Source organism: Dromiciops gliroides, chromosome 1, assembly GCF_019393635.1.
Source record: "Dromiciops gliroides isolate mDroGli1 chromosome 1, mDroGli1.pri, whole genome shotgun sequence".
NCBI lineage: Eukaryota > Metazoa > Chordata > Mammalia > Microbiotheria > Microbiotheriidae > Dromiciops > Dromiciops gliroides.
In genome coordinates, this window is record NC_057861.1 from 707339712 (window position 1) to 707366449 (window position 26738).

The 26738-nt window shown below is 41.5% G+C and overlaps 1 protein-coding gene across 3 annotated transcripts in view; it reads right to left on the reverse strand.

The window, feature by feature from the left end:
- PPARG (peroxisome proliferator activated receptor gamma) overlaps window positions 1-26738 on the reverse strand; it is a 183633-nt gene that overhangs the window by 34153 nt on the left and 122742 nt on the right. For all 3 annotated transcript variants that reach the window (XM_043979532.1, XM_043979534.1, XM_043979533.1), the window contains exon 6: window positions 6897-7096. In XM_043979532.1, the coding sequence (XP_043835467.1) occupies window positions 6897-7096 (200 nt within the window). The remainder of the gene's footprint in view (window positions 1-6896; window positions 7097-26738) is intronic.

A 26738-nucleotide genomic window follows, 5' to 3' on the forward strand; every position in this document is an offset into this window, starting at 1 on the left:
CCATGAAGGACAAGCTAGGGTTGCTTTGTATGCTGCAGATAAATGCCTGGGAGGGGGAAATGCTAAAAAACAAACCTTGTCCATTTGGCAAATTTGCTTGAAGGTAGTAACTGAGCAAATGTATACATGCACAGATGGTACAAAGGAGTCATTCAGTGTAACACTGCAGCTCAATCAACAGGTCTTTTTATATGAATACTCGATTACATTTGCTGAGAACCAACCCTGTGTCATGGAAAGAACACTGGATTTAATGTCAGAGGAACTGTGTTCAAATTCTAATTCTACCCTGCACTCCCTGGGTTATCTTGGTCTAGGCATTCCCCTCTCTTGGCTGGTTTTCAATATTCACAAAATGGGGGTCAGGCCAGATGATCTAGAGAAAGACTGTCTCTAGGGCATAGGATCTCTGGATCATCACTTCAGAGATGAAAGAGGTCATCTGGAACATTCTCTCATTTTACAAATGAGGAAACTGAGGTCAAGAGAGATAAAGTCATATGTCCTGGTTTACAGAGGTTGTAAATCGCAAAGCTGGGATACACAAACCCTGTTCTGATTCCCAATTCAGCCACACCAGTCTTATGATCCCTTTGACTGATGAAGTTTCCTCATAATAGAAAAAAAAAGTCCAGGACTGATAGGGATATTATCAACAAGATCTCTTAAAAGAGGTCATGACTATTGATGGGAAAGCAAGCAATAATGCAAATTTAAAAAATGTTCCCTCTGAGAAAGTCACTTTAATCTCTCTCCACTCCCCGCCCCCCCCCCCCCACCTCTGGGTTATGGGAGCAGGCTTCTCTCCTCCTGGCCTGAGCAGCAGCAATGATCTCAGTCCCAACAGGGTGTGTAATGGGATTCCAACAGCCCCACCACACCAGCCATAACCACTTTGTGATCTCCACCCTCTAAGGAGCCCTGACTTCTGCAAATTGTTTCCTCTCCAGGCAGCGATCTCTACTTCCATAAATCCTGGCCAAAAGATAACAGAACAACACCCTGGAGATAGACTCAACCAAAAGAACATGATTGTGTCAATAAAGAATGAACTGCTAGTCTTTTTGGAAATTACTTTCTGGTTTTCCTCTCCCATATTCCTCCCCTTTGCAACTACTTCATTCTCCTGCTGCCTAATTGGATTTTGCAGGCTATCGAGAACAAGATGCCAAACAGCTTTACTTCGGCCTTGGCCATCTAGGGGATAAGCTCTTTTAGTTTCAGACCACCTCCCTTCATGTCCTTCCATGTCCCCCCACTCTTGGGAGCGCTGCCCTCCCCAGGGCACTCTTGGTGGGACTGGTTTGCAGAGAGAAGTCGAGGCTCCTCTGCTTGGATCCTAGAATCTCCTGGGAGCTAGGCAACAGTTTTCAGTTATTACCACAAAAGGAGAAGCTCACAATGGGTCGCTAGAATCTCGAATTGTCTGCAGTGGCTCACTGCCAAAGGATTTACCTGGAGTGAGTTTTAAAAATGAAATGAGATGGGCCTTGGGGGCAGTTACGTGACACAGTGGATAAAGCACCGGCCTTGGATTTAGGAGTACCTGAGTTCAAATCCGGCCTCAGACACTTGACACTTACTAGCTATGTGACCCTGGGCAAGTCACTTAACCCTCATTGACCCACTTTAAAAAAAAGAGAGAGAGAGAAAGATGGGCCTGGTCTGTGTAACCCTCTGAAATGTGTAGGAGAGCTGAGGAGCAGTTAGTTGTGTTAACTGAAATTCTAGATGCCTTGAGCAAGTTGCAAGAATAATAATCAATGGCATATATCTGGTTCTTCAAAGTTTGGAAAGCACTTTACATACATTATTTCATCTTATCCTTATGATGACCCTGGGAAATAAGTCCTACGATTAAGGTTACTCCAATTTTATAGATAAGGGAACTGAGATTCAGAGAAGAGGCAACACTTAGAACAGTGGATGAAACGCTGGCTTTGGAATCAAGAAGACATGAGTTCAAATACTTCCTCAGACATTTACTAGTTGTGTGACCCTGCACAAGTCACTTATCCTTTGTTTGCCTTAATTTCCTCATCTACAAAATGGAGCTCATAATAGCAACCTAACTCCCAGGGCTGCTGTGAAGATAAAATGAGATATTTGTAAAGTGCTTTGCACGCTTTAAAGTGCTATATAAATATTAGGTATTATATATGTTAAGTAACTAGTAAGTGTCTTGGGTAGGATTCAAATCCACTGCCTCCTGACTCCAAGTAGACCTCTAGAACTTCTCCACCATGCTATATTCCCTCGTCTTGCTTTTATACTTATCAGTCTCCCAGAGGATGTAGACTAACTGTAGCTGGGGTTTGTAGGTCTGGGATGGGAAGAAATTGAAGAGGCTGGGGCTTCTGAAAGCCAGCCTGGTTCTAGACAAGTCTAGAAAGCAGATGGAGTTTTCTTTTGGGTTTTTCTACTTCCCCAATGAGCATCCTTTCTCCTGTTTCTTGTCCTCCGGCCTCGACTCTCTCGCTATCATCCAGCTACAATAACTTCATCTAAGGGAGGAAAATTATATCTCATGGGGCCATATAAGCATTTTCATAGATCTAAAAGATCTCTAATCTCTAATGGTGGGATTCCAGTCACTGTGACAGGTGAGAGGATTTTCAATATGGGGTATTTCCAGTGTCTTTTGAATGAGAACACTAGGCTCTTGGCTGGTCAGTCTAGTTTGGCCCTTCCAGACATCTAATATGGTGAGAGAAAGAAGAAAAAGGACAGAGGAACATGGGGATAAATGTTATGGATGGGATAAGGAAGAAAACAAAGATGTGTAAAACATTTGGTCAGTTCACATCCATAAGTACTAATTTTATTGTATTCTTTCTGTGGATCTTCCTCCTCTTTCCTGGCTGGACACCAAAGGATATCAGGCTTAACTTACTTACTGCCTTTTCTCTTAATAATGATTTTTGGAACTTGAATAAAATTTCATTTGATCAGAGCCTGGGAAGCAGTGAATACTCAGTTAATCACTCTTTCTAATATGCAAACTAAAGAGATCACCTCCCCGCCCCCCCTTCCCCCATGATGATCAGACACTAGAATTCGGGTATCAGTTTCTGTCTCTTTAAAAAAAAAATCCAGTATATCTGTTAACAAAACTATATTTTTGGTTAAACAAACGACCGCTTGATTTACTTGTGATGTAAATTCAGTATTTCACATGGATTGGTTGTACCAGTCCAATTTTATCACTGACATTGTGGGAAGTCAATCTTTACTCCAGCCAATACCCATTACTACTGCTAACTCAACTACTAGGAATAGGTATCCATTGTAAAAGAGGTTGAAATCATTGGGATGGCTGTGCCTCAGTTAATTTCATAAAGATGGGCACTATCTCCTTGTCACCTCTAGACTGAAATCTTGTGCTTGCAAAGGTCAGTATATCCACATCCTCTGTTACTCACTCAGAGCAAGGAAACACTAGAAGGAACTACTTCTTGGTCTTGCTTCCCTTGATCTATCTTTCTTTTCTTTCTTTCTAAATAACAAATTTATTTTTTATTTGGTATTTTATTTTCCCCCAATTACATGTAAAAATAATTTTTAACATTCATTTAACAAATTTTAAGTTCCCAATTCTCTCCCTTCCTACCTCTCCAGCCACCTCATTGATAAGGCAAGCAATCTGATATTGGTTATATGTGTGTAGTCATGCAAAACATAGTTCCATATTAGTTGTGTTGTGAAAGAAAGCATAGAAAAAAAATAACTTAAGGAAAATAAAGAAAACTTTAAAAGTATGCTTTGATCTGTATTCAGATACCACCAGTTCTTTTGCTGAGGATGAAGAGCATTTTTCATCATTAAGTCCTTCAGAGTTGTCTTGGATCATTGTATTGCTGAGAACAGCCAAATCATTCACAGAAGATCATCTTACAATATTGCTGTGACTGTGTACAATGCCCTCCTGGTTCTACTCATTTCACTTTGCCCCTTGATGCATATTTCTAGGCATGCTAGGACTGGACAAATTCTGCTTTTCCATAAGGCATCAATAAAGGATGAGTAGGAATTTCCCAATGGATGCCTCTCTTTTCACACACCATCTTCCTGGATCACTTCTACACTCTAAGAAAAGGATCTATACCTGGAAGGGGTTGTAAAGGACAACACCTGATAATTCAATGCCCATATTTTGCTAATGAAGAAACTATGACCCAGAGAGCTTAAGTCTTTTACTAAAGGTCGCACAACTTATCAGTAGCAGAGCCAAGCTTCCCAATGCAGCGCATTATCTGTTATACTGTGATGGCTTTATGGTTCCAAGTTCTGGGCTCCTGGCTCTAATTGGGCTTAAGGACTTGTCAGTTGGACAATTATTTTTATGAGTGACCTGTGGAGATGTACTGAAAAAATAAAAACAACTTGTAATACCCACTAAGATAAAATACTGATACTCCTCATTTATATAGTGCTTTATATACATTTTAGTTGAGCCTCCAAACAATCTTCTAAGCTAAGTGCTATTACAATCCCCATTTGATAGATGATGAAACTGAGGGGGGGGGCAGCTAGGTGGCGCAGTGGCTAAAGCATCGGCCTTAGATTCAGTAGGACCTGAGTTCAAATCCGGCCTCAGACACTTGACACTTACTAGCTGTGTGACCCTGGGCAAGTCACTTAACCCTCATGCCCATCCCCCCCCCCAAGATGATGAAACTGAGACTCACAATAGCACTGAAATGGTATCTAGCCAGGATTCAAACCCAAGGCTTCCTTTCTCCAAGTACAGCCCCCTCTTCCTTTTTCCTCCATTATACCACCTAAGCTAGAAATGCTTGGGTCTACTGTGAGCTCAGGGTTAAAAAAAAATGCATTTGGGGCAGCTAGGTGGAGCAGTGGTTGGAGTACCGGCCCTGGAGTCAGGAGGACCTGAGTTCAAATCTGGCCTCAGACATTTAACACTTACTAGCTGTGTGACCCTGGGCAAGTCACTTAACCCCAATTGCCTCACTAAAAAAAAAATGGCTTTAAGAGAGTCACCTTGAAATGCCAGTTTTGGGTGGGGGTACACCATGGTATTTATCACTCTGAGCATGCCCAACATGTGGATGCCACTCCAGGATCTGGTTAAATTTTGGCTCTGCCTTAGCCGCTCTCTGGTTTCAAACAAGAAGCCAAGGGAGCTTGATTAACTGCCTCAACATTATTGGGGACAAGACTGATGTAGGAAGAAAATAAATTGCATTTTTGCTATACTAGGATGTGTTTATCACAGTTTGTTGAATGGAATGGAATGGAATGCTGGCTGGCTCCTTGTTATTCTCTGGAAACAACTTTACCTTTTGGAGAATCTTAACTTAATCACCATTTTTTTCTTGCTCATTAAAGGTGTCCCATCCTGGATGATCAAGTCAATGAGAAAGTGAGTCTTTCTGGTAATTGAAAAACCACTGCGATGTGTGCCCAGGGGAACACAGGTCAAAGTCTGGACATATTGCCATAGAATAAGGAGAGATCTCAGATAAACAACTCAAGATGGTAAGGAGGGAAAAGCCCTCACTCAAAAGTTGTAGAATCTGGGCTCCTTTGTCACTTTCTACCTATGCCACCCTAACCTCAATGGACCTTAGTTTCCACATTTGTAAAATGAAGGAGTTTCACTAGGTGACCTGTGAGATCCCTCCAGCTGGAAATCTATGATCCTATAAATCCAACCGCTGTATTTTACAGATGGGGAAATTGAGACCCAGAAAGGAGAAGTGATTTAAGATCATGAGCTAGTTAATGGTACTTCTGGGACTAGAACTCAAGAATCTTAATTTCCTAGTCAAGCTCTTTTTACCACAACACATTTCCTACCTAATTCCACGTTCCCAGGCTCCAAAAGTTAATGCCTTCGGGGGCAGCTAGGTGGCACAGTGGATAGAGCACCGGTCCTGGAGTCAGGAGGACCTGAGTTCAAATCCGGCCCTCAGACACTTAACAATTACTAGCTGTGTGACCCTGGGCAAGTCACTTAACCCCCATTACCTCACCAAAAAAATAAAAAGTTAATGCCTTCTCCTAATAGCATTCTGGTTTTGAGTCCTGCAGATGTAATTGATGAAGCACCACAAGGAATGGATGGGAGCATAAAAGTTGAGAAGTGTTTTTATGCTTCATCTTCACATTTTATGTTGGGTCACTCTAGAAGTTCTACTGAGAGGCATGATGTATCTCACATGTCTTAAAAAATTGTTGGTATCTTTCATTTTTACATCAACTACATTTCCCAATATCTCTGCCTCGTGGGGAGCTATTCCTTACATGGATGACCTTAAAATATTATAGAGATCCTTTTTTAGGTCATTGCTACTGTCCAAGGATTGCCCCTCTTCCAATTAAAACTCTTCTAAGTAACAAGGAAGTACAATTCAGCAAAATGAGTCAATTGATTTGCCCCATCTGACAACATATGCCCCCTTCTGTAACTGTAGTCCACCGCCTCTCTGTTGAGAGGAGGAAGGTATGCCGAATGCCTTTCCCAGGCCCTTGCTCAGGTGCTCCCGCCTAAAGGGATGTTGTAGTTAAATCTTTTGTCATCAGGAAAAGGGATGAATGTATACCCCAATGGAAGAAGAGGGATGGCAGCATGGGGGACTAGGATTGCTTTGTTAAGGTTAAGCTGACCTACGAACGCTAGAGGATTTTATTAGGTGAACTTGGATTTCCCCCTCCTCTTTTCTGCATGTTTACTTACCCTATCTAATAACATTTCCTGTATTCAGACTCAGCTTGAAATATGTAATAACCAAGAGCAGAAGGGTATTATGTGTGTGTATGTATATGTGTGTGTGTGTGTGTGTGTGTGTGTATGTGTGCGAACACGGTAAATCATTTACTCAAAGGAAAGAGAAAATCCGCCCCGCCAATGAAGATAGCAAAAGAGAACTAACTGATTTGTCTGTCGTCTTTCCTGTCAAGATCGCCCTCGCCTTGGCTTTGGTCAGAGGGAAGGACTTGATGTATGAGTCATACAGATGTTTTGCCAGGGCCCGGAGATCAGCAGACTCTGGGTTCAGCTGGTCGATATCACTGCAGATCTCCGCCAGCAGCTTCTCCTTCTCGGCCTGTGGCATCCGCCCAAACCTGATCGCTGCAGAGGAAAAAGGAATGACAGAATGAATCATTGTGTTCCTGGTGCTCATAATGTTCTCCTCTCCTAGTCCTCATAAACTAACCTCCCCCCCCCTCCCCATCTGAGGCTCTGGTTTCTTTCAATGGGCCTTCCAAAACTGCTATGTCACCGGAGTGCCACAAACAATAAATAATGATCAATGATTGGATTCAAAAACTGTAAAAAAAAAAAAATATGTATATATATATGTATGTAGTATATACACACATGTTTATAAATATGTGTGTATTTTTTAGTTAATAAATCCAGTACTTGGTTATTATTGTACATGTGTATACATGTGTGTGCATATTTACACACATGCACTACACACACATACACACACTAAGAGAGAGAAAGACAGAGACAGAGAGCCAAAGGAAGGGAGAGACACAAGAGAGAGACAAAGAGAAACAGAGACACAGAGGAGGAAGATAGGAGAGACAGAGAAAGAGAGACAGAGAGACAGAGAAACAGCAACACAGAAAGAGGAGGGGACAGAGGAGGAGGAGGATATGAGAGAGACAGAGAAAGAGGGGAAAAGGGGCGAGAGAAAGTGCAAAAGCAGGAAAACAGTAGTTTATTCTTTTACAGGCTCCCCTGTTAGAAGAGACCTTAGAGACAATGTGGTGTAACTCTGTGACGTGGCTGAGGAGGGTCTGAAGTGTAGACAAGGGCACTGACATGCCCAAGATCACAAAGGTGCCTCTTCCACTGTGGAAGGGTCAAATACAAACTCCTCATTTGGCGTTTGAAATCCTTCACTACTCCGTTCCTCTCTACCCTTCAGACGTCATCACACCTCCTCCTTTTATATACACATTGTCCAATCTAGCCACAGTGGCCTCCTCATGGCTCCTCACGCACAGCTCACCTCCAGCCTTTCGTCTCTTTGCACTGACTCTCCCTGTGCCTGGAAGGGATTCCTTCCTTCCTTCTACTTCTCGGAATCCTTAGTTTCCTTCTGAGTTCAGGTCAAATCCCACTTATTTCAGGAGGCTTTTCCTGATCCCTCCAGGAAATAGTGTCTCCCCGTGTTCTTGCCCCCAAATTACCTTGAATTTATGCATTTAATACATATTTTATATACACACATATATATGCATACACATACATACACATGTGCACACACATATGTTGTCTCCTCTAAAATGTAAGCTTGAAAGCAGGGATTCCCTTTGTATCCTCACAGCCGTCAACCAGTGCTTGGAACAGTGCCCTCCACACAGCAGGTTCTTGATAAATGTCTGTGGATTGTCTGATCGATCACACCACGCTTCTTCTGAATGAATACAAATCAAGTACCAGCTCAGGGCAAGGCACTGTGGCAAGCATGTGTGTGGGACTCGATCTGTACAAGGCATTGCCCTAAATCTTGGCAGAACTTACAACCCAGAAGAGGAGAGAAGTCCATGGAAGTCCTCCCCCAACTACAAAGGTTGTGTTTCTGGGCCTATGGCTGAATCCCCTTGGCCTAAAAAAAGGACTATTTCTCTGCTCACATTTGGGCTCTGTAACTAGGGTTAAGTAACAGTATATTTTTTCAGGGGCGGGAGGAAGTTTAGAAGAAAGAAAGGAAGAGCCATTCGGGAGGAAGTGGGGGCCTGGGGTAGAGGCAGAATGATCCATTTGTAACCCTTCCAACTTCTGGTACCTTCTTTTCCCATTGTAAGGCCTTTCCTTACACAGCATTTCTTAACTGCTAATTTGGGGGTGCATATTTTGGACAGCAACTTGTTCCTGTTACAAGGAGATTTGGATCGCTTCTTGATACAACATACTATTAAGCCAGAAATAGCATTTCCATCAAGAATGACAATAATCTGAGGTATGCGATGATTGGAAGGAGCAGAGGGCTCTAGGGGTCAAGGAGTCTCTGTACTGGCTCAAGAGGAGCTCTTGTGGTTTGGGCCTAGTCATTTCCCCTCTCAAGGCCTCAGTTTCTTCATGTAAGTTGAGGGAAGAAGGGTTGGACTGGAGGATTCCTAAGGGCTTTCTCAGCTTTTAAGTTCTATGGTTCCCTGCAAAACTATTGTGCGGTGGGTTTTACTACAGGGTTCTCCTAGAGAAAAAGCCCCTTTGCATCTTGAAGTTGCAAAACTACCATTGCATCTCAAATGTTCTGCGTGGGCAAGCATTCGTCTTAGTTTCCTCTTCAAGAAAATGAGAAAGTCAGAACTAGATATAGATGGTCCGTAAGGATTCTTCTAGTTCTAAATGCTGCTCATTTTATCATATAAGCCCTGTTTCTTTGAGAAATCTCCTTTGCTTCCTCTGAATACACAGAAAGAGAAGAGTCAGGAGGAAAGAGAAACTCATCCCATGGCTGAGATCACTTCTTGTTGTTTGGTTGTTTCAGTTGTGTCCAACCCTTTGTGATCCCATTTGGGCTTTTCTTGGCAAAGACACTGGAGTGGTTTGCTATTTCCTTCTCCAGCTCATTTGACAGATGAGGAAACTGAGACAAACAGGGTTAAGTGACTCGCCCAGGGTCACACAGTTAGTAAGTATCTGAGTCCAGATTTGAACTCAGGTCTTCCTGATTCCAGACCTGGCACTCTATCCACTATGGCACCTAGAGATCCCTTAAGTAAGCCTGTATTCAGACATTTCCTAACATGTCCTCCGTACATGGCTATCTTTAGTGTAAATTTATTCATAATTGACATTTGATAGATATATACACAGATCAACTATTTATTCTTTCTTGTTCTGTTTCTGTTTGATCCCATACAGCTGGTAGATAAGTTTTCCTTGGAAGTTAGGGAAATGCCCAATGGAATGGTATAATCCCAATCCAGATTGTTGGGTCATTGGGGTCCTACCGAAATGCCAAGTTTCACAAAACTGATAGAAAAAAAGATCAATAGAGAAAGGTCATGGGGGCTAGAGTTGGAGGGGACCCCCCACCCCCCTGCTTCAACTTTCTCACTTTACAGAAAAAACTGAGGTTCGGGGAGGGAAAGTGATATATTCAATGTCACAGAAGTAGTTAATAGCAGAACTAGAATTTGAAATGAGATTTTCTAACTCTATATCCTGTTCTCTCCCCTTCCCCTCCCCTGCCCCCCCCCCACTCCACCATATGTCTCTGTTGTGGGTGAGATGGCCAAGGAAAGCAGCAGAGTGTGTTGGGGAAAGAAGTTTTCTTGTTAGAAAAAAAAAGAAAGAAGGAAGTCTTAGAATTGACCACCAGCCAGGGCTATGATACAGCAAGTAAATGGTGGTCAGGATGACCCACTGGTGGTTATTTCTAGGCTCATGTTGTGCAACAGAAAGAAATCTCAGCCTTATTAGGTTTCATGATGCTTTGGGTCTAATAGTCCAGTAGAAATCGGTGCGACGGCTTGTTTAAGAATAACAGAGACTAACGTGTAGAAAAGGACAAGGGTGTTACTAAAATGCCACTAAGGAGGAAATAAATCTGTCATGGACTTCTTGAATTTTAGACCTGGGAAAAACTCTGAGAAATCATCTTAACTAGTTGCTTTGTGTTCTAGAAGATGGAGCTAAAATCCAGAGAGGTTAATTGAGCTACCCAAGGTCACACAGCTAATTGTTGGCATCTTGGACTAAAGCCCAGGCCTCCTGATTCCCAATCACACTAGCATCAAACAAAAACTTTGGTATTTTACATTTTCTGAGAGTGCTTTCATGCTACTTTCCTCAAAAGTACAGAATGCATCAAAAAGATGAGGCTTTTTAACTTTTTAATTCCTGGGATATGAAAGAGTTTCTTTAACTGCTATAATTCAACTATGAACACGAACCTCTGTATGCCGATCTCTCTGAAAAAGACTAAATCGGAGGAAGCCAATTTTCTGACCCATCAGCTTTGGTGTCTATCAATGATAGAGTAGATTATTTGAAAAAAAGATCTGGGAGTTTCGGTAACCTGAAAACCCCCTATTAGTCGAGCATGTGGCATGGCCACGAAAAAAGTGAATTCAGTCTTAGTCCCTGGTCAGACCACATCTGAGGTCCTTGTTCACGTCTGGATACAACATTGTGAGAAGGACATGGACATACTGAATGGGTGATCAAAATGGCAAAAGACCCGAAGATCATTCCACATGATCCCATTCGATGTTAACATAGGAGAAGAAAAGAATCAGGGCAGAATTGATAGTCGCCTTCAAGTGTCTGATGGTCTGTCCTGTGGGGAGGGATTTGACATGTTCTGCTGGATCCAGGAGTAACTTGAAGCAATAGGCTGAATGTGCAAAAGGATAGATTTTACCTTGACGTGCAGAAAACCTTTCTGATTAAGGCTTTGCCAAAATGGAATGGATGGACTGCCTCAGAGAGTTGGCAGGTTTTCTCTTTATTGGAGGTCTTTTGAGGCAAGGCTGAAGGACTTCATGTGGAAGAAAGGGTAGAGAAGATTCTTGTTTGGGTAAAGATTGCGTGAGATGGTCTAAGGGCCTTTCCAACACTGAGATCCTTCCAAATGTTTATGCAACAAATTAAGCTCAATTAAATTAATCTTGATTCTACCACTAAGTCCCTGTATGACTCTGGGCAAGTGCCTTAACCTCTTTGGGCTTCAGTTTTCTTGTCTGTTAAATGATAGGGCTGGGCTACATAATCCCCAACATCCCTTATTATTCTAACATTCTATGATCTGTGAACCATCTGTAGGGACATTGAATTATAGGTGCAATTTTTAAGTGTGTTGCAAGCTCAGAGCCTACTATAGAAGAGGGTCATGCATCTTCCTAAAAGGACTGAGTTTGCATCCCAAGTGGAGAGAGTTCTGAAATTTCAGGGGAAATGAAACATATTTTTAAACCTATGCACTTAAAACAAATGGACAAAAGCATTATTATTTTATCTTGCTTCCCTTGAAGATTTATTACCACTCCTTTCAAAGGAACAAGATTTCCAGAGGCAAAAAGGTACAAAAGGTGGCCCCCAATGCAAAACCTTCATGCATTTTTGGAAGAAGAGGGGTGATGAATGCCTTCCTTCCCTCTGCCTCCCTCTTACTCCCCACTTTTATTTGCAAGGCTCTGGCACAACTACCTTAGTTTTAGGGCATCTCTGACACAGAAGGGGCAGGAAACCAGAGCATACACACCCCTGCATGTTTTTTTGGGGGGAACAAATGAAGTTCCCCTGCCGGGGCAATGGGGGTTAAGTGACTTGCCCAGGGTCACACAGCAGGTAAGTGTTAAGTGTCTGAAGCCGGATTTGAACTCAGGTCCTCCTGAATCCAGGGATGGTGCTTTATCCACTGTGCCACCTAGCTGCCCCTGACAAATGAAGTTTTTGCACACTTGATAGAACACTTCTCAAATGTTCCCTGAAGCTACTGATGAAACTGAGTTTCTCACTTAAGCAATTCTGTATTGGATCTGACCTTATACCCATTTCTACCCACTAGGGCAGAGGGTGGAAGCCTTTCTGGGCATCTTTACAGTAGGTTTTTGCACCCTTCCTGCCTTTGGAAGTCTGACTCTGATAGAAAAGACTGGTCAATTCCTAGAATTCAGGAACGAGAGTGATGTCATTTTCTATATGTACCAACTGGCAGAGTATCGAGGGGTACATGGTACAGTGGAACACACTTAACAAAACTCATCTAGCACATGACTGGCCAGGGACAGATTTCAGCATTATATACTTAATACAAAACACACAAACTCCAAGCATGAAGGACAGTTAGGTTCTATGTTTTTAGGGTTTGTGTATAATACTAAGGAGCAAACTGGCCCAATGTTTGAAACTTCTACCTAGATGTGAGGGGAGCCAGAAAGATGAATGCTAATAAACTAAAGTGGATTCTTAATAGAATAAGAACAATAGGAAACACGCGGGGAACACGGACTAATGCTAAATATCCTATTAAAGCATACTAGTCCAAATGGTGAACTTGAAATTGTGTCAGACGCTTGACAATGAATAGGGATGTGTCCCAAGATTAATTCATCCCCCTTTTACATATGTTTTCTTGTTTTGCAATAGTCCCATCGTGCAAACACAGGGCTGGTGCAGAGCTCTGGTGCTGTTCATATTGTTGCTGCCAATAAGCTATGTTTTTCCACCTCTCTCTCTTGAGAAAGAAACTTACTTGGGAGTTGATGGCGCAGTGTAAATGAGGCCTTGCATGATTTGGCAATCAACAAGGTCTCTTTTCCGAGTTCCTCCAAAATAAATCGAGAAACAACTTCAGCACCAACATCGTTATTCTTACTAGGGGTTGGGAGTGCAGGGATAAAAGATTTTTCTTTAAAGGGAAGGTAATGGACAGCTGTAGGGTTAAGGGAAATGTTGAACTCCCATGGAGGGCACTCACATATCTGGTGGCTGGCTCTGGAAAGGGAGAAGCCAGTGGTTATAGTATGGTCTTATCTTGTAATTCATCACGATTAGCCCTATGTGGAAATATAGGAATTGGTCTATACTGCAGCAAGGAGAGAATAAATAACCTGATGTTTAAAACCCCTGCCTATCTGTGGGCAGAGAGGAAGATGGATGCTAATTAACTAGAGGATTTAATTTTTTATTTCAATTAAGCCATAATTTTCTCTCCCCCTGGCAATTTAAAAGTAAATTCGATTTTTAATAGAGTAAAAGCAATAGGAAATATGAGGGGGAGGAATTTAGGGGAATGAGACTCCAAAGTCTAAACTTTTGAGTATAAGTTCCATTATCTTCAGTTCTCAGTTAATCTGCCCTCCTTCACCCCAACTCCAGTAAGTATCCATGGAAAACTAGCACGACACAGAAGATAGAAAGTTAGCCTGGAGTTCAAGTACTCTCTATAACACACACAAGCTTGGTGACTATGGGTAAATCACACAAACTTTCAGTGATCCAAGAAACTCTCCGAGATGATAAATTGCAGATGAGTAGCTATCTTCATTGAAGGAAGGTGTTTCCCAACTGGGAGTTCTCTATGCCAATAAATTATAGATCTGGATCTCCCCTCACCCTTCCCCACCCCAAAGTTTATGAGTTCTCAGAATTATAAAAGGAATCTAACAACATACAATCCTCTTTAAGGAACCAGTCACTTATTCATTATCGATCTGGCTGAGTATACCCTAAATGACCCCCTAGTAAAACTTGGGGATAACTTTGGTAGCTGCTTGTGACCAGCCATGCCTTTTAGAGTTAAGGAAGAAGTAGGAACAAGGTTAACAACTTGCAAAGGAGGGCTAGGGAAGTGGTTGAATTATTCGAAGTCATAGGTACTGTATTAGGCCTTCTAGGAAGGATATAATTTGAGAGGTAGGAAATCACAGGTGATGGGGATTGTTTGTTACTGAGTAGTAGAAAGTTGACCTTGGAGCACAGATGTCCCACCTTTGATATATATTGGCTCCATGATTCTGCCAAGGCTTACTCCAAGACTGTCACTGAAAAGATGGTACCTTAAGAGGGGATTTTCTCATCTGGGAGTTCCCCATGCCAACGAAAATCAGAGATCCAGTTCCTACACCCTTATCCCTTGAAAAGAGAATAGCAATGGCTCATGGGGATCATATGGCATAGATAAATGATAATGAGATGAAGTTCTTTAGTTGTCAGCTCTCCTTGAGTCACAAATGTGGTGGATGTCCCCACCTGTGAAAGGAAGATTTCCTAAGTGGTTTCATGAAAAGTCCAATAAGTCAAGGTGAGAGCCAGGACCCCTATCTCTGTCTCCCTCAATGCCCTCTAGCCTAGGAACCATTGCCTGCTGTTTATTCTTGCCTGAGCTACAAGAGGTGGGACGGGCATGAATAGGTGTGATATTAGACATAGCTATTGCTCATTGGATCATGAAAATGTCAGGGCAGAAAAAAGACCTCTTAGAAACCCAACCCTTATTTTTCAGATGAGTAAGCACCACTGCCACCACCACCACCACCACCACAATAGGTAACACTTATATAGCATCCTATGGTTTCGTATGTTTGGCAAACATCATTTTATTTCATCCTCATAACAATCTTGTGAAATATGGTAGATGCGATTATTATCACCTCTGTCTTATAGATGAGAAAACTGAGGCTAAATGACGTAGGGATGCAGAGCTAGAAAGCATATGAGTCAAAACTTTAGTTTGAGTCTTCCTGACTTCAGAGTCTACGAGGGGCAGCTAGGTGGTACAATGGATAGAGAGCATCAGCCTTGAAGTCAGGAGGACCTTGTTTGAAATCCAACCCCAGATACTTGTTAGCCCTGTGCCCTTGAACAGGTCACTTAACCCTTACTGCCTCAAAAAAAAATGCTCTATCTGCTACACTAAATTGAATTGTTGATGAAGTGTTTAAGTGACTTCCCTAGGGTGATGCCTTAAGTTAGCGGGAGAGCCAGGATGAGAAACTGACCATCTTCCTGTGAATTCATGAACACATCTATCCTGACTATCCATGAAATCTTACTTCAGTTCTTATGATTTTTCCTTTGTAGGTTTAGTGGGTCAAGAACCCTCAGGGAGATGACAAAAAGGCTCTGAGGAGCCATAGAAATGGACTCTCCATGGGGACAGCTAGGTGGCGCAGTGGATAAAGCATTGGCCCTGGATTCAGAAGGATCTGAGTTCAAATGTGACCTCAGACACTTGACACTTACTAGCTGTGTGACCCTGGGCAAGTCACTTAACCCTCATTGCCCCACAAAAAAAAAAAGACTGGTGGGGACCCTGAGGGTGACCCTAGTGCTTTGGAGGTATGAATACTCATAGGGTCATTAACCACAAGACAAGCTGCTAGCTTTCCTATTTTCTTCTCTTTTTTGGCAGGTAAGGAGCTATAACAGAGGGGTTGGAGCTTCACGCAGACCCCTGTGGGTGACCATGAAATTAAAAAAAGGGGGGGGGAGTAAAAAAACCACTTCTGAAGAATGTGGAGTAAGTTTCTCACTAGGAAACTGTTTCTTGTTTTTTAGTGGTAAATGAAATCACGTGAATATGTTTAAAATGAACATTTTGGTCACATTTCCTGCTAAGTAACTGCTTGAGGAAATGCTGCTGATCCCTAGATGAAAATTGAAAATAATCTTCATCTTCAGCCTCCTTCTCGGTGAAGTCACTGGAAGCTTCTTTGGTGGCTGCCTTTCCCAGGGGCCAAAGAGGGCAAACCTGTGCTCCTGTGTGGGCCTGAGCCATAGAGAGTAAAACTTCTGAAGGATTAAAGTGTTTGAACCAAGTCACTCATCCAAGTTTTCAAAGGACGGGTGACAGATTTTGAATAAATGGGCATTAGTTTGCCTCAGGGACATAAACTCTACTGAAAAACCTTCCTATGAAAAAGTCTAAAATGAAAATACCTAGTTACACGCCTGGAAGGTGGGGGTAGGGCATAAACTCATCCCTTTGGCTTCTAATCACTGTTTAAAAATGTGTTTATTTCTGTTCATTTTTATTTTGTGCCACAGAAAGTCACTTTTAAAAATACTAAGCTTTTTTCTCCACTTACCGATTTACTATTTTCTTCCTCCTTGCTCTCTGCTTCCCAACAAATATACATTAAAACTTGGGCTCAGGGGAGGAGATGGCAGGGGAAGGCAAGAGGGGAACAGGGGGAATGAATGTTGGAAATAGTGAAAGTAGTACGTGAGTCAGCCAAAACTGCAACACAACAAAATAAGTGACAATTTTTACTATGAAACCTTTGATTTTTCCCTCTTTCCCCTCAAAGGTTTTTTTTTTAAGTTCCAGGAAAAATATTATACACCTCACTGGGCCCCCTACACCGGAAAACTGAATTTTTCTTTTTTCTTTTTGTTTAAGCATTTATGAATAATCTAATTTTGACTCAATTCCCAGGGGCACTGGGGTGAAACCTATCTGACTGACATATGAGTAACATTCCTATAAATTACTTCTTTTTAAAGTATATTTTGGATTAGCAGAAGGTCCTGCTCTCACAGTGCCAATATGATGTAAAGATTAAGTACACAAGCTTAAGTTTATTTTTCAAAATGCAATTATAGCTTAAGCTTTTTTCCCCTAATTCACAAATGAAAAACAGCTATGAATATTCGACACAGTAACATTAATCATACAAGCCTCCTGAAGATAAGGTCTTATATTTAAAAAACCATTAAGAATACATATTTCACAAATCTGATTAGCATTCAGGCAGAGGGTGATGGGTTCAATAATTCATGCTACACAATAGAAGCTAGCATTTATGTAGCACTTTAAGAGTTTGCAAAGGACTTTACAAATATTATCTCATTTGCTCTTCAAAACAACCCTGGGAGGTAGGTGCTCTTATTGGCCCCATTTTAGAGCTAAGGAAACTGAGGCTGAGAAAAGTTAAGTAACTTGTCCAGGGTCACACAGCAAGTGAGTATCTGAACCTGAATTTTTTAACTCAGGTCTTCTTGACTCCAGGTCTAGGGCTCTATCCACCATGACACCAAGATACTTCATTGTAGGATCACTGATGTAGACCTAGAAGTGACTCTAGTGTCATCTAGTGCAACCTTTTCCTTTAAAAGATAAGGAAATGGGGGCAAGAAGGTAGAAAAAGCAAAAATTCAAATCTTAGACCTTTAACTTTCCAATGCAAATCTCCTTCCATTATACCACGCCAAATAATTATTAAAAAGCATACATTTGGGGCAGCTAGGTGGCAAAGTGGATAAAGCACTGGCCCTGGATTCAGGAGGACCTGAGTTCAAATCCAGCCTCAGAGACTTGACACTTACTAGCTGTGTGACCCTGGGCAAGTCACTTAACCCCCCTTGCCCTGCCCCCCCCAAAGAAAAGCATACATTAGGGTGGCTAGGTGGTGCAGTGGATGAAGTACCGGCCCTGGATTCAGGAGGACCTGAGTTTAAATCCAGCCTCAGACACTTGACATTTATTAGCTGTGTGACCTTGGGCAAGTCACTTAACCCTCATTGCCCCATTAAAAAGAAAGAAAGAAAGAAAGAAAGAAAGAAAGAAAGAAAGAAAGAAAGAAAGAAAGAAAGAAAGAAAGAAAGAAAGAAAGAAAGAAAGAAAGAAAGAAAGAAAGAAAGAAAGAAAGAAAGAAAGAGCATACGTTAGACTTAAGTGCTGAGCAGAATAGGTAATCCTTTGTTCCACATGGAAAATTTAAAAATACTTGATGAAAAATGGCCTTCATGTTCCTGCTAAATCTTCCCTTCTCCCAGGAAAGCACAAAATTCTATTGACCAGTCTTCATCCTGCATGATGACTCTTTGAGGCTCTTCACCATCCTTGTTCTCCCCTAGACAAACCCTCTAACTCAGGGCTTCTTAAACTTTTTCCATTTGCCACCCCCTTTTTGCCTGATTCATTTTTATGTGACCTCAGGTATGTAGGTATGTAAAATAGGTTTACATAACCTTTTACTGTTCTCAATTTTTCATGATCCCCATATTCAGTTACATGACCCCATATAGGGGTCACGACCCACAGTTTAAGAAGCTTTGCTCTGGGGCAGCTAGATGGTGCAATGGTTAAAGCACCAGCCCTGGATTCTGAAGGACCTGAGTTCAAATCCGGCCTCAGACACTTGACACTTACTAGCTGTGTGACCCTGGGCAAGTCACTTAACCCCCATTGCCTAAAAAAAAAAAAAGAAGCAGCAGCTTTGCTCTAATTGAATGTCCTTCCTAAAATGTGACAACCAAAACAGAACACAACACTTTGTAAATTAGTCTGAGCAAGGTGGAGTACAGAGAGATTATCAGATCTCTTTTCCTAGACCAGGACCACAGCTTTTACAGAAATCTCTTAGTATCTCCCTTATACTCTTACCTTCTATTGGTTTCACAATTACTTATGTACATGTGTTAGTTTATCCTTATTGTATTGATGAGGGAATTAAGGGCCACGGAGACAATGACTTGCCCAAAGTCTTAGAGATTGTAACTGTCAAGAGTTTGTGATTTGAATTTAGGTCTTTTGACTCCAAATCCAAAGGTCTTCTTATACTATACCCAACCGTCCTCCCATAGAGCCAGTAGTAAGGCAAATGAAGACTGTCAGGACACTGAAGGAAAGCTTTGGGGTAGATTTCTAGTGAGAAAATTCTTGAGTTCTTTCATTTAGATTTAGGACTGTAACAAGAAACTATTCATTAAATCAAATTAATTATGTCTTCCTATGATTGAATTAAATCGAAGGCCACAGTCAAAACATGAGTCCCATTGGGAGGACTTTCCCATCTACTCAAACTAAATTTCTCTTTCCTTGAACCAATCTGTATTTTGCTTGGCTGATGAAGCCAGGGTTCTACATGACCACCAAATTGACAGGTCTTAAGTCACACATCAGTCTGAGGGTTGCCAATCTGATTCAATCACAGAAATTGCATTAGGATGGCACTAAAACATCTGGCTCAGAAATGTAAAAATTGAGCCAGTACATCAGTAAGATGCTATAAAACATCTTCTTGCTTAAGAGCCACCCAAAAGATTTTCCTGCCTGCCTCCAGTCTCTTCTCTTCTCTGAACCATTCTTCACAAAGCTTTCTGCCTCATACCACTTCTCTACTCTACTCTTCTACACACCCCGCTGTGTGCAAAAGAAAGGATAAATTTCTGATTCTGGCCCTCAGGGCTCTCTACAATCTGATCCCAAACAGTCTTTCTAGCATGAATTTGTGTAAATTCATGTCTCTACATTCCAGTCAAAATGGGCTCCTTTCTACTATTCCCCAATCCTACCCTTTCCTCACCTTCCTTTGCTTATTCCATCTCTTCAAGGCTCAACTCAGGTTCTATTTCCTTCATAAGACCTTCCCTGGTTACCACTCTATCCCTTATATTGCTCTCTCTTCAGAACACCCCAGTGTTCCAACACTTAGACAGTATGTGACCCACCCTGGGCAAATTATTGAACCTCTTTAGTCAAATTTTTGTTATTGGACCACAAAGTAACTGAGGATATGTGAACCATGGCAATCCATTATGCACTGGGAAGGATCCTAGATTAGGGGTCAGTAAACCTAGGTTCAAATCTCAGCTCTGCCACACCCTACCTTGCCTAAGCAAGTTACTTGCCTTGGGCCTCACTTTCTGCATTGATAAAATGAGGAGGTTGGATTCAATTGGCCTCTGGGATCCCTTCCAGTTTGGGTCCTAAGAATCCTTAAGTATTTTTTGAATGCTTTCTCATTTTTGGGGGGTGGGTGGGTAGCGGGGAGGTCTCCTGATGCCAATGACATTGGCTTCCTCACTGTTCCTCACATAAAACACTTCATCTCCAGCCTGGGCATTTTTTTCCCCAGGGCAATGAGGGTTAAGTGACTTGCTCAGGGTCACACAGCTAGTGTCAAGTGTCTGAGGCTGGATTTGAACTCAGGTCCTCCTGAATCCAGGGTTGGGGCTTTATCCATTGCACCACCTAGCAGCCCCAGCCTGGGCATTTTCTCTGGCTGTTCCCCATGCCTGGAATTGCCTCCCTCTTTCATCTCTATCTCCTGGATTCCCTCAGGTCCTAGTTAAAATCCCACCTTCTACAAGAGGCCTGTCCCAACCTCCCTTAATTCTAGTGCCTTCCCTCTGTTTATTACCTCAAATTTATCTTGTCTATACCTTGTTTGCACATATTTGTTTGCATATTGTCCCCCAACTTAGATGGTGAGTCCCTTGAGAGTAGGGATTGTCTTTTGCCTTTCTTTGCATCCCCAGGGCTTAGCACAGTGTCTGGTACATAGTAGGCACTTAAATAAATGTTTATTGACTGACTGATGACACTTATCTTCTCTGAGCCTCATTTTCTTCTTTTGTAAAATGGGGCTAACAATTCTTATAGTACCTGCCTCTCAGAGTTGGTATGAGGACCAAATGAGCTAATGTAAATCAATATCAGCCATTCTTACCAGGTATAAATGTAAAATAACATGATTTCATCTTATTTTTGTTTTTTTGTTTTGTTTTTTTTTTTGCATGGGTCAGAAAGTGGTCCTGAACGGGTTTCTTCATGAGGTGTTGAGAGTTGTGTGTCCTGAGTAATGGCAGCCTTGTTGGGGACTAAATGCATAGGCTTTCAAGGGTATAACTCTGAAGGCATTGCTTATCTTCTATGTCAATTAAACCAAACACTCAGACTAATCATTACTTGGTGGCCACACCTTTTAAGGCAGTCACCTTGGGAGAGAGGCTCTTTGGTAAATCCAATATACAAAAGCTAAGTGGCCTCAGACAAAGAGGGCCTGTTGTGTTTGTTTTTATTCTGGTTTTGTTTTGCTTTGACAACTTTATAACCTTCATCAAAAAATTTTTTTTGAGTTCTTAATTCTCTCCCTCCCTTCCGCTGCTCCTCCTCCACTCATTGAGAAGGCAAGCAATATGATATCAATTATATATGTGAAGTCATGCAAGACATATTTCCATGTTAGCCATATTGCAAAAAACAAACCCCCCCAAACCAAAAAACAGCCCAAAGAATAAAAAGCAAGAAACATAAAGAAAGTGAAAAAAAAATGCTTCAATCTGCACTCAGAGTTCATCAGATCTTTCTCTGGAGGTGGGCTGTTTGTTGTTTTTAAAAAGGCAAGTTCACAGAAGAGACACCAAAGCACAAGTTTAAGCTACTGGGAACCAATCTGAACAAGTCTAGGCAACTGAACTACCCTGTGACTCGCACTCATTTGCTTTGTGAATATATCCTCATAGAGTAGGCACAATGAGAGTGTTTAATATTCTATAACGGATAAACAATATCCGGGACTTAATCGAGTGACCCAGCACAGTGAGGGTCTCACCTAACTCAAAAATGCAGGACCAAAATCACCCAAAGTCAAAGTTTCCATCTGGTAAAGAATGAACAAACAGGAGGCAACATGCAAAGATAGCTTGGTAGCTAGGCAGCATAATGGATAGAGCAATATGCCTGGAGTCAGGAAGACCTGAGTTTCAGTCTGGCCTGTGTGAGGACACAGAGCTCCTACTGAGGGTTAAGTGACTTGCCCAGGGTCACACAGCTAGTAAGTGCCAAGTGTCTGATCCCAGATTTGAACTCAGGTCCTCCTGACTCCAAGGCCGGTTCTCATCCACTGCCTCACCTAGCTGCCCCCTGGAGGGGCCTCTCTTCTAAAGGTTTTCCCCATAGATTTTCTGATGGTATCTTGGGATCTCTGGAACTACAGTCATAATTTAAATAGCACCTAACATTGAAACATTGATTAAACACTTACCAAGTAGCAGACACCATTCTCCATATATACTCTACACTTTGCCCAATCTGTACCTTTATGAGAAAAACAAAGACAGGCCCTGCCCTTGAAGAGCTTATAGTCTAATGGAGGAAGATAACATACAAATACCCACCTACAAACAAGGAATTTCAATCAAGAGGAAGTGTGGGAGTGAAAACACCAAAGAGGGGAAGCAAGGGGTATATGGTATAAGGAGAAGGCTAAATACCCCTATATCAGGTTGGGATGTGGAATGCATGTAGGAGAGAAGTGAAAGATAAAGATGGTATCAGATGATGGGGGATCTTGAATAGTAGGAGGGGGAATTTGTACCTTTAATTGTAGACAACCTGAAGCCACAAAAGGTTTGGTGATCAGGGGAATAATATCAAAATGCTTTCATAATAAGATGGTAATCAAGGTGAATGGAAATTCTCCCCACTGTCTACCTGGAAATGTAGTCAAATGGCATCCTGCTGGCCATCACAATATATTTTTTTTTTGTTTTTTTTTAGTGAGGCAATTGGGGTTAAGTGACTTGCCCAGGGTCACACAGCTAGTAAGTATTAAGTGTCTGAGGCCGGATTTGAACTCAGGTCCTCCTGACTCCAGGGCCGGTGCTCTATCCACTGCGCCACCTAGCTGCCCCCATCACAATATATTTTAAAGGAGCTGCTAGCATTCTAGAAGCTTCTCTGTTGGGGATGATATGACAAATGTCATCCAGACCTACTGCTTGGAGGTACTTTCTTGTGCACAACTCAATTCAATTTTTTTTTTCTGCATAGCAAATAAATTCCTATAAGAACCTCTAAGAATTCATTTTCCCAGATACGTTTGCGGATCTTTTTAAAGTGCCGAATTGCATAAGTCTTTTATGTTATGACATTTAATTCCTGTTTTTCTCTTGACTCTGCCAAAAAGAATGAGGGAAGACTCTTCATTATGACTGTCTCTCACTTCAGAGATTCTGAAGTGAGTATTTCACATGAAGTCACAAAATGACTGGACTTTCAAGTTCACAATAACTTTGACTTTTCTGGGCAAAAGGAAATTAATTATAGCATGAATTCTACAAAGGTTGGGTTTTAGGTACTATTTGCCTCCAAGCAATGAGAGCTAGATTTCCCATGAATATGTAGATGACATGCTTTTTTTTGTTGTTGTTTTTTTTTGGTTTTTTTGCAGGGCAATGGGGGTTAAGTGACTTGCCCAGGGTCACACAGCTAGTAAGTGTCAAGTGTCTGAGGCCAGATTTGAACTCAGGTACTCCTGAATCCAGGGCCGGTGCACATGCTTTTTTTTTTTTTTTTAAATCTAAAACCAAACAGCACATAAAGGGGATTTGGCCAGCTTTCCTTAACTGTCTCAGTGATAATGACCTTGAAATCAATGATTTCCCCACAAAGATGATATAAGTTTATTACAACTTGCTTGCATCACCTGAAATATAACCCCTGGCTTGGAAACCAGGGCCTTCTGCTTTATGAGGCCTAAAAGTGGAAAAGGAAATTGATCTAATTTAATCAGCAGATTATTTTGCAACCAGAGGCAGCCGTTGTGTACCCCTGCACGGCAGCTGCAGTCCATTGTGAAGACAAGTCGAGCCAACCTCTTTTCTTGTCCCTGCATCCCTGGTGGCACTGGGCTGAGTTTGGGCCTGCCCATAGGGTCACTGTTTACTGAAAGCCTGTGCTGATTTGATGCTGCATATGCAGATGAAAAGAAGGGGCAAAAAGAGTATCACTCACATATTTGGAAGCCTAGACTCTTATAGAAATAAAATCTGCATAAATGACTGATTTATTTTTTTCCTCACCTCTTAGAAAACAATTTGGTCTGAGGTAGATGAAATTCAGGTTAGTGCCTGGAAATGTCACCTCATCAGATTAAATTTTCAAGGGGGTGAAGGATGGGGGAAAGGAGTCTTAGTAAACTGACTAAGGGCTCTGCTTTGTCTCTACGCCTTGGCATTTAACATTTGACAGTAAGGTGTCATAGTGGATAGAGAGCTTGACTTGGAATCAGGAAGACCCAAGTTCAGATCTTGCCTTAGACCTTTCAGGTTGTGTGACCCTAGCTAAGTCTCTTGGCCTCCGTTTCCTAAAAATAGAGAGCATAAAAGCACCTACCAGTGTTGTTGTGAGGATCCCCTGTGAAAACATATGTAATGTGCTTGGCAAATCTTAAAAGTATGACATAAATTCTGGTTTATTATTACTGTTTGTTCCAAAACAGTTTTGGGAAGAAATGGACTAATTTTGACTCCCTTTAATATAAGGCAAAAGGCATCAAGATATATATTAAGCTTGAGTTGGGGTGAGTTGGCATACTTGGAAGTGAATGTTTCAAAAAAGCACATCTTCCATGCCTGGACTGAATGAGGCCTACTGTTCATAGAACCATGAGTCCAATCTGGCATTAGACATCTTTTAAAGCTACTCTTTGTTGTGACTTGTCAAATCTGAACCCTGAATAGATTATCAAATGACATAAAAGACAGAAATACTTAGAAAAAATTGCTATATTCTCTTGTGTGCCTTCTGAATCCAGGCTGCTCTGATTGATAAGAATATTAGAATTGATCCTTTTGTAAGTTAAATTTTATTTCTGCTAATCAACGAAAATCCATGTCTTTTCTTCCACTTCCCGTCCTCCCCCCAACCAAGAAAGAAAGGAAAGCAAAACCCCTTTTATGAAGATGTACAGTCAGGCAAAACAAATTGCCCCATTGGCTATGCTCAAAAAAATAAAAAGTCTCAATCTAGACTGAGTCTATCACCTTTCTTTGGTTGATTCTTAAATGTCTTTCTATGAATAGCTATTGATAGAGATCTGAGGCTAATCTAATGTAACTCAATTCAATAAGCATTATTAAGTATTCTCCCAGCAGAATGTGAGCTCCCTGAGAATAGAGGATGCTTTTTTTGTATTGCCTTGATATCTCCAGAGCCTACACAAGTGTCTTGCACATAGGAGGCGCTTAATAATACTTGCTCAATTGAACTATGTTCAACTAGTCAACTGACAGCTACGCTAGGTGCTGGAGACAGAAAACATATAACCAGAGAAGCATACTAACATATGGCCTACCTTCTTTCAGGGTTGCTGTGAAGATAAAATGGAAAAAAAAATATATGAAAGCATTTTGAAAAGAAATGTATGAGTGATATGAAATTTGGCATCATTATAAACACCTATATTGATAGAAAAGTAGAAGGTTTAGAGAGATGGATTTTCAGTACTAATGTATAAAAACGGACTTAAAAGCCTCATTGGATTGTATAAAGTCCAGCTGCTATTCTTGTTGTTGTTATTAGAAAGTAAAGCATGTTATGAGAAAAACAAGGATTTAGGTGCTTAATTTTCCCTAATAAGTAGGGAAAGAAATGTGCAATCAGGCTAAATTACGATTTAGAACAGAATTTATAGTTCCAACATAGACCTATCACTTCACTATATTAAAGAGGCAAAGAACACATCTTGTAACCTACAGAAATATTCCTGTGAACATCTCTTAAGGATATTTGTAACACATAACGAAGGGGGCGGCTAGGTGGCGCAGTGGATAGAGCACCGGCCCTGGATTCAGGAGGACCTGAGTTCAAATCCAGCCTCAGACCCTTGACACTTACTAGCTGTGTGACCCTGGGCAAGTCACTTAACCCTCATTGCCCCGCAATATAAAAAATAAATAAAATAAATTCCACTTCCATTCTTGACTATCTGCGTGACGTCTCTTCAACAAATCTCTTTGCCTCTCTGGGCCCCAGTTACCTCATCCATAAAATGAGGAGTTTGAAATAGATGACTTCTGAAGCACCTCCTAGCTCGAAATCCGTGAATACAAATTTATGTTACATAATCTCAACTAGGCCCTCACTACAGCAAGGCAATCCTTGTGTGGTTTCCTGATTAGTTTGCTCTACCATTGACCACAATGGCTATTCCCAACCTTCTCATCCCTCCTCAAGTCTTCCATAACATCCACTCCCTACCCTTTTAGGTGAGGATTTCTCTTCATACTTCACTGAGAAATTAAGAACTCCCTCTTCTTCCCTCCTCTTCAACTCAGAATACTCAGCCACCTTTCATCATGATCTTCTCCTTCATCCCTATCTCAAACGAAGAGGTGGTTCTTGTCCAGGCAAATCCATTACAAGCATTCTTGATCTATCTCATCTTCTCCAGAAGACCGCCTTCTCTATCATCTCCATTCTCATCCCCAATCTTTCCCTATCTACTGGCCCCTCTGTTGCCTACAAACATGTCCATGTCTCTGGCCATTCTTTTTTTTTTTTATTTTTTTTTTTTTAGTGAGGCAATTGGGGTTAAGTGACTTGCCCAGGGTCACACAGCTAGTAAGTGTTAAGTATCTGAGGCCGGCTTTGAACTCAGGTACTCCTGACTCCAGGGCCAGTGCTCTATCCACTGCGCCACCTAGCTGCCCCATCTCTTGCCATTCTCAAAAAAAACCAAACAAACCCTCTATTGATCTTACCATCCCTGGAACTATCATACCACAT